Raw genomic sequence first — 8,864 nt, 5'->3', positions numbered from 1 at the left:
AGAGACATTGATAACAACATTTCTGTTGACTGACCACATAACTTGCTAGACACCATCGTATAAAACTAAATTACAACAGAAAAAGGCACAAAAATAACGATTTTCCCCCCCAAATATTAAATTAGTCCTTTCAAACAGACTAAATTAATTGTCATCATGTTGAGTGCCAAAAGAGCCAACTACTGACCTCTACAACTGCTAGTGTCAAAAGTCAATTATTCAATGCAGTATATGGTTTTAGGACCAAAAATGCAGACCATCAAACTTTCCATGCTGGGATATAATTTTTCCCTGAATATTACACGCTTTAAAAGAGCAAAGAAGCACCTAAAAGTGAGACAAATGTAGAGGTGATTTCACACCATATTCACCACACTCGTCTATTTTGAGGATTTCAAAATATTAAAATCCCACACTGAAAATAAACGCTAAAAAAAATAACTCCCAAATAAAACAACAAACACATGCTCAAGCATCCCCTCTTTGCATGACACTTGTCATGCCCATGTCCTCTAAGACACAACGTCAAGGGGTGAAATACATCTCTTTGGTCAACATTGACACAATGCATGGGATTTGCTTCTTTGCATCAAAACCTGGTGAATTGGAGACAGACTCGAACTCTACCGCCACCTTGTGGTTCACTCGTGTCATGATGTGGAGGAGCTCCAGCTCTTTTCCGTATTTGTTGATCATCTCACACAGGGACTGGATAAACCAGGACCCGGTCATAGTATTCCTCCAGGAGTAGTAGCCTATTCAGACATGTGGAACAGACAGGAACGCGTATCAAACAGTTGTGTGAAAATGAGCAGGTGAATACACAGAGAAGCCAAGTGGCTGAATGTGAACGGGAGCGTAATAAAATAAAACAAAATAAACAACCTGGGGCTGTGGAGTAAGCATAGAGGAAGTCCGCCTCCACAGGGATCTTTGCCGTACTGCCATCTTCACCACTATCTGTTTCGATGCCCCCATCTAGATCCGTGCCTCTGCAGGCCTACTCAACATGCAAAAGAACATCCTGTGAGATAAGCAACAATGCAGATACACACTGCACAGGCCACATTTAATTTGTATACAAGAAAGGATGCAAAAAAAAGGGGTTGCAATACCTGAATGAAGAAGAGTTTGGGCTTTCCCACCAAGGATTTGCAAAGATCACCCCTGAAAAGTGAGGTTAGGCTTTTGAGCTCTATTGATGCATCTGTACCAAAGAATACACCTTCGTCCCCGTGACTCAACAGAACACACGCAAATGAGGCGGAACAACTGTGATCCTCCTTTGACGCTGTAAAAATAAATTGATGGCGTGAATACGTTTTAAGTTTGGTTTGCAGTTGTGTTTCATTGCTTGTCTGCGTATAGGTGGGTTATGAATTTGAAGCCATACTCACCGGCAGTTAAAACGTGTTTAATCTGGTCAACAGTCTGGTCATTGTAAACCTTCACTTTATAACCCAATTTCCCGAAGGAATTCATTACATTGGCTGCATCCACGTCTGTACCATTTCGCTTATTCATGCCTTTGAAAACAAGATACAGACCAGTTGCCTTTTATTTATACAACATAATGGAATAGCTGTGGGAGACTCCCTCAACTGAATCGATTCAGGGGTACATTTTCATAAATTAGGCTAAATTTGTTAACCACTCACAGAGTACAATTTGATATCTGGATACTACAAAGAAATTAACTGGATGAAAATTGCATGGTGTTTGTCATTTTGTGCTTAATCCAGGGCTCAGTCTATTGTACATGCTATTCTACCTTTAGACCAACTGGGTTCTTAGGCCTAGGCTTCTGTTAGCGCTTCTAAGTGCTGTGTAACCCTGAGCAATATGCTATTTCTTTAGCCCTGATTACCCCTTTCCTAGTCTAATAAAAGTTACAAGTAAGTGCACTCTCATAAGTGATGACTTGAGTAGGGCCGATGACAAGATCTCTGCTACTAATCCTCAACTGTACACTAAAAGCGAAAGTACAAAATCGAGGACAAATGGATTAATCGGAAAAAAGTGCCATTTTATTTGACCAGCATCAGTTCTTGTCATGGGCGCCTAGGTTGTCCTTAAGCTCTGTTATGTGACAGGGAGAACATGTTCCTTTTGAAAAGAAAGTGTTGTATCATTGGGGATTAGCTTTATTGAAAATACACATTATTCCAATGCCATGTCTGAAAGGGATACCTGTTCTTATGTCAAAGTTTTTGTTGTTTATGATGATACACTGGCCAATGGTGGGGTAATTAAGGCTGTATCTGAAGCCATGGGACTGGGAATGGGGCTTGGCATCCACTTCCATAGGAGCAGCGGCACTTACAGTACTCGCCGACCTATGGGAAAACAAACCATTAACGTCTGTCAAAGAAACAAGAAAAACGATCACTCAAATAATAATACGGTGGTAACGGAGCAAGAATAATAGCACGCCGGCAATTCTGTTGGACATCATGGACAACCCTCTCGCTGACCTGCTAGAAAGACAGTCCAGCTCCCTCAACAACAGATGACAACTTCTGTGTCAAGGAGAGGTTCAAGGAGTCGTTTGCTCCTATAGCCTTCATTCTGGTTAATCATAATTTCCTCTTGAAGCAAGGCTGTGACGTATGAGCCAGTGTTGAGAGGTAAAAACGACACAACAGTGTAACAGATCTCATCAGTAAATGTTAGAATTGCAAACTTATAATCTTGTTGTTTTTATGATAGAATCAGAATCAGAATACTTTATTTATCCCCAAGGGGGAATTGAGTAAATTGTTTAATAATTTACTCAATTTCCCCTCGGGGAGATCACACACACACACCCACATATATATATATATATATATATATATATATATATATATATAAAGCTATCAAACAATGGTAGATTGTTTAATAGCTTTATACTGTATGTTTAATAACCTTATATTAGATTTCTTTTACATTTTTATTCATACCGTATGAATGGAAATGTAATTCATCTGTACAAATCATACCTGCACTTTCTTCAGATCATACGGTCAATGTATGCTGGTGAACTATGGAGGTATTGGAGCAAAACAACTGAGCACCATGACAGTGGAATATGCAGTTGTAGAAAACAGTCACACATGTGTATCAGTAAATTTGAATTTGCAGAGTAAAATGCTTTAGGAGTTGAGAACTTGTAGAATTTTTTTTCTCTCTCCCACAAACACAAGTTACACCTTCTAAAATTTTTCATTGCAGGTACACACAGGTACACAAATCCTGTGCTATGAATCACAAAAATTAAGAAACTCTATACGCTCACATTTTTTGCTACAGTTGCTTCAGCGAATATGGTGCAAAACACATTCTCACGCCCGTATCAAAAAATGTGAAGTCGTGGACAAAATTTGTACATTCACAAAACAGTATGTGAAATTCATGCAATGAGAGTTGCACACCTGCTCTCACAAATCCTTTTTTTTTTTTTTGGTAGATATTTGTCAAGCACAAACACTGCTTGAATCTGCCACTACAAGTCTCAAATGCTGTTTTTTTTCATCGTATTGGAGCGGGCAAGACTGAACCCAGCCGCTGAGGATGCACAAGCCAGTGCATTCTTAGTGCCAGTCCCAAGCCCGGATAAATGGGGAGGGTAAACCCTTTGCCAAATGAAATACGCAGATCATAAATCAGATTTCCATGCTATATCAGTCGAGGCCAAGAGTGTGGAGGTGAGAGTTGTAACTTTGAAAGTTGGCACTATCACTGTAAAGGGAGAGAGCTGGCTGATACGATGGGGAGAAGAAAGGTAGGCATACTGTGTGTGCAAGAGATCAGGTGGAAGGGGAGGAAGGCCAGGAGCACTGGAGGTAGGTTCAAATTCTTCTACCATGGTACAGATGGGAGGAGAGACGGGGTAGGGGTAATTCTGTAGGATGAGTATGTCAAGAGTGTGTTGGAGGTGAAGAGTGTCAGACAGAGTGATGAATATGAAGCTGGAAAGCGAAGGTGTGATGATGAATATTATCAGCGCATATGCCCCGCAAGTTGGGTGTGAGATGGACGAGAAAGAAGAATTCTGGAGTGAGCTGGATGAAGTGGTGGAGTGTACCCAAGGAGGAGAGAGTGGTGATTGGAGCGGACTTCAATGGGCATGAAGGGAACAGATATGATGGTTGGTATGGTGTCAAGGACAGGAATGTGGAAGGACAGATGGTGGTGGATTTTGTGAAAAGGATGGATATGGCTGTGGTGAATACATATTTCAAGAAGAGGGGGGAACACAGGGTGAAAATACAACTTGATTGACTGATTGATTGACGTATACAAGTGGAGGAAGGTGCACACAGGTGGACCATATCTTATGCAGAAGGCGTGATCTGAAAGAGATTGGAGACTGCAAGGTGGTGACAGCGGAGAACATAGCTAGGCAGCATCAGATGGTGGTCTGTAGGATGACTTTGGAGACCAAGAAGAGAAAGAGAGTGAAAGCAATGCAAAGGATCAAATGCTGAAAGTTGAAGAAGGAAGACTGTTGTGTGGAGTTCAGGGAGGAGTTAAGACAGGCACTGGGTGGTAGTGAAGAGTTGCTGGATGGCTGGGCAACCGCTGCAGAAATAGTGAGGAAGACAGCTAGGAAGGTACTTGGTGTGTCATCTGGACAGAGGAAGGAAGACAAGGGGACTTGGTGGTGGAATAAGGAAGTACAGTTAAGCCCACTGAGGCAAATTTGTGATAATGGGCTATACAAATAAAATTGACTTGACTACAGGAAATTATACAGAGAAAGGTTGGCAAAGAAGAAGTGGGATTGTCAGAGAGATGAAGAAAGTAGACAGGAGTACAAGGGGATGTGGTGTAAAGGGGAGAGAGGTGGCGAAGGCAAAGGCATATGGTGAGTTGTATGAGAGGTTGGACACTAAGGAAGGAGAAAAGGCCTTGTACTGATGGGCTAGACAGAGGGACCGAAATGGGAAGGATGTGCAGCAGGTTAGGGTGATCAAGGATAGAAATTGAAATGTACTGCCAAGTGAGGACAGTGTGTTGAAAAGGTGGAAGGGGTATTTTGAGGGGCTGATGAATGAAGAAAATGAGAAAAGGTTGGATGATGTGGGGATAGTGAATCAGGAAATGCAGTGGATTAGCAAGGAGGAAGTGAGGTCAGCTAGGAAGAGGATGAAGAGTGAAAAGGCGGTTTGTCCAGACGACATACCTGTGTAGGCATGGAGATGTTTAGGAGACATAGCAGTGGAGGTTTTTTTTGTGGTTTCCCCCCCTTTTTCTCCTCAATTGTATCTGGCCAATTATCCTACTCCTCCAAGCCGTCCCGGTTGCTGCTCCACCCCCTCTGCTGATCCGGGGAGGGTTGCAGACTACTACATACTTCCTCCTATACATGTGGAGTCACCAGCCGCTTCTTTTCACCTGACAGTGAGGAGTTTCATCAGGGGGCCATACCACGTGGAACAACACGCTATTCCCCCCGGTTCCCCCTCCCCCCCGAACAGGCACCCTGACCGACCAGAGGCGCTAGTGCATCGACCAGGACACATACCCACATCCGGCTTCACCCGCGGACACAGCCAATTGTGTCTGTAGGGCCGCCCGAGGCAGTGGAGTGTTTAACTAGATTGTTTAACACAATCTTGGAAAGTGAGAGGATGCTTGGGGAGTGGAGAAGAAGTGTACTGGTACAGATTTCCAAGAGCTGTAGTAACTACAGGGGTATTAAAGTTGATCAACATGAAGATATAGGAAAGAGTAGTAGAAGCTAGGTTAAGAGGAGGAGTGATGATTAGCGAGCAGCAGTATGGTTTCATGCCACGAAAGAGCACCACAGATGTGATGTTTGCTTTGAGAATGTTGATGGAGAAGTAGTCACATTGTCTTGTGGATTTAGAGAAAGCATATGACAGAGTGCCGAGAGAGGAAGTGTGGTATTGTATGAGGAAGTCAGGAGTGGTAGAGAAGTATATGTAAGAGTGGTGCAGGATAGGTATGAGGGCCGTGTGACAGTGGTGAGGTGTGCGCTATGAATGACAGATGGGTTCAAGGTGGAGGTGGGATTACACCAAGGATCGGCTCTGAGCCCTTTCTTGTTTGCAATGGTGATAGACAAGATTGAGGGACGAGATCAGGCAGGAGTCTCCGTGGACTATGATGTTCGTGGATGACATTGTGAATCTGTCATGAGTAGGGAGCAGGTTGAGGAGAGCCTGGAGAGGTAGAGGTATGCACTGGAGAGAAGAGGAATGAAAGTCAATAGGAGGAAGATGGGATACATATGCATGAACGACAGGGAGGACAGTGGAATGGTGAGGATGCAAGGAGTAGTGGTGATGAAGGGGGATTAGTTTAAATATTTGAGGTCAACTGTTCATATTAATGGGCAGTGTGGAAGAGAGGTGAAGAAGAGAGTGCAGGCAGGATGGAGTGGTTGGAGAAGAGTGTCAGAAGGGATTTGCGACAGAAGAGTACCAGCAAGAGTTAAGTGAGACCAATTATGTTGTATGATTTAGAGATGGTGGCACTGACAAGAAGACAGGAGGTGGAGCAGGAGGTGGCAGAGTTGAAGATGCTAAGATTTTCACTGGGAGGGATGAAGAAGGACAGGATTAGGAATGAGTATATTAGAGGGACAGCACAGGTTGGACAGTTTGGAGACAAAGCAAGAGAGGCAAGCTTGAGATGGTTTGCACATGTTTTGAGGAGCGATACTGGGTATATTGGGAGAGGGATGCCCACAACGGAGCTGCCAGGCAACAGGAAACGAGGAAGGCCAAATAGGAAGTTTATGGACGTGGTGAGGGAGGACATGCAGGTGGCTGGCGTCACAGAGGAAGATGTAGAGGACAGGAAGCAGGTGATCCGCTGTGGCGACCCCCAACGGGGGCAGCCGAAAGTAGTCATAGTGGAGCGGGCAAGACTGGCTGTAAACAAATACAAGTAACCGGGGGAGCTGCGGTTTTTCTGGATAAAAAGCACTAAAACGTTTACTTTTCTCAATCAGGGGGCTAGTGCAGTGCCCGTTCTAGTGTAATCCCCCTTCAGACCACACTGTGGGTTGCAAAGGCAGAGTGGCGCTGTTCGTCCGGTCACCACGGGAAGAACGTGTCTGCGCGTGCGTGCGTGCGTATCCATCCATCCATTAGCGTCGCGGGGATGCTGGAGCGCATGCCCAGCAATGTTCTTAAAATTTCTCGACAACCGCAAATGCAAAACGTTATAGTGCCTTTTATCCATAAAAACCGCACACCCCCCCCCCCGCCCCCCGTTGACTCGCATTTGTTTACGGGGGTAGTCTTGCCGTACGATCCAGCAGGGCAATGCGGCGTCTATTTCCACGTATAGAATAGCGGAGCCCTGCTCGTTGTCCCGGTGCCGGCTACACGGGCGCGCGCGCCACCTTCGCTGCCCATTTCAGGGCGATCCGGGTGACAAAAGTGAGAGCGCGCGGAACGCGTCATTCGTGGGCGCAGAGACGGCGTGTGAGAACCGCAGCGGCAGATTCGAACAGTTGGAGCCATTGACTTGCGCGTTCGTGCTTGAAAAATAGTCGCGAAAAATAAAATAAAATTGTGAGAGAATATGTTGCGCCGTATTCACTACAGCGAGCAAAAAAAACAAAACGTGAGGGTATCGAGCTTCTTAATTTTTGGTTCGCGGGATAGGATTTGTGCACCTGTGATTAAGAGTTTGAGGCGTTAACTTACGTTGTATTTGTGGGAGAGGAGGAGCGGGGGGACCTACAAGTTCCCAACTCCTAAAGCCTTCTTTCTGTGTAACTTAAAATTTACTGATACACGCGTGTGACCGTTTTCCACTACAACATATTCCACAGTTCTTGTGCTCCAGTAACAGTGTAGCGAATTCGGGGGGACAACGCGACCACAGGAAGTGCCGCGGCCGGGACGCGAACCCGTATCGCCCGCACCGCAGGAGACCTCGCTGGCCGCTCGACTAAAGGGTCAGACCCGCCGGCCAGCTGCCAGCGTGTCTTCTTATCCATGCACGTTACGCTACCGTCACGGTGAACAGGGTTATTTTCACAATTCCGCAGTAACAAAAAAAGACAAATTCACTCTGCTCGTTTTGCGCCGCTGTTCTCACCCGCCGCCGCGGCTCCGCGCGTACGCCCGTCCGGCACGTTCATCGTCTCGGCAGGCTGCACGCTCCCAGAACCCCGGTGGACATAACCACGCGTCTGCGGACTACATCCGCCGACGTTCTCATCCATCTGCGGACTACCACCACCACCGCCGCTACGAGGCGGCGAACAACAGCCAGCCAGCTCCCGGTTGCGGCGGATCGCCTTCGCGGCGGGATACGTAACGTCGGCGGAACGAGCTTGGCTAGCCGGGCTAACGTTAGCTTAAGGCGGGCTAGCGCCGCGTCCGAAACGTTAACTCACTCTTCTCCGTCGCCCCGCCTCGCGTCCGCGTAGTCTCCTCCGGGTCGCGAACTGTTCGTGGACATACCTCGACGTAAACAAACGAGCGGATAAAGCTAAAACGGTGAAAAGCGGTCGACTGAAACGCCGCGGCTCGCATATGCGCTGTTCTTTGTTGTTGCAGCTGGTGTAAACAAGTGATGCCGACTCCCTGCCAATGAACGTACAGAAGGCGAGGTAATGCTGGAGATGCGCTTGCTTTCTCCTCCAGTACGTGCCGTTATGAGGCCCCGGACGGCACCCTTTTATTATTTGTTTGTTTTTTTGAGTTTCATAAAATTTTAATTCAATCATTTCATTCAAGACCATTAACAAAATTACATAGAACTTCTGAATGCAGTTCCTCTGAAACCCCATGATCTCAAGAGTTGAAACTGTGACTATAACATGTGCATGGAGGCACGGCAGGTCACCCAGCAGTGTCTCCAAAGCACAATTCATAGATATCCGGATTTTTCTG

The 8,864-nt window shown here is 45.9% G+C and overlaps 1 protein-coding gene across 2 annotated transcripts; it reads right to left on the bottom strand.

The window, feature by feature from the left end:
- Nucleotides 1-525: 525 nt before the first annotated feature.
- Nucleotides 526-8,513, bottom strand: casp3a (caspase 3, apoptosis-related cysteine peptidase a). 2 transcript variants are annotated; one of them, XM_056281061.1, is made up of 7 exons: nucleotides 8,366-8,423; nucleotides 5,168-5,379; nucleotides 2,191-2,336; nucleotides 1,398-1,526; nucleotides 1,116-1,291; nucleotides 886-1,000; nucleotides 526-755 (listed from the first exon to the last, which is right to left on the bottom strand). In XM_056281061.1, exons 3-7 carry the CDS (start codon nucleotides 2,303-2,305, stop codon nucleotides 526-528), a joined length of 765 nt encoding a protein of 254 aa, XP_056137036.1. In that variant the 5' UTR covers nucleotides 2,306-2,336; nucleotides 5,168-5,379; nucleotides 8,366-8,423. The 2 variants fall into 2 exon arrangements, with proteins under 2 accessions (XP_056137036.1, XP_056137035.1); XM_056281060.1 differs by lacking the exon at nucleotides 5,168-5,379 and having other exon boundaries at nucleotides 8,366-8,513.
- Nucleotides 8,514-8,864: the final 351 nt, after the last annotated feature.

Source organism: Lampris incognitus, chromosome 5 (assembly GCF_029633865.1).
Source record: "Lampris incognitus isolate fLamInc1 chromosome 5, fLamInc1.hap2, whole genome shotgun sequence".
NCBI classification, from domain to species: domain Eukaryota; kingdom Metazoa; phylum Chordata; class Actinopteri; order Lampriformes; family Lampridae; genus Lampris; species Lampris incognitus.
This window is presented reverse-complemented; position numbering and strand designations above follow the sequence as displayed.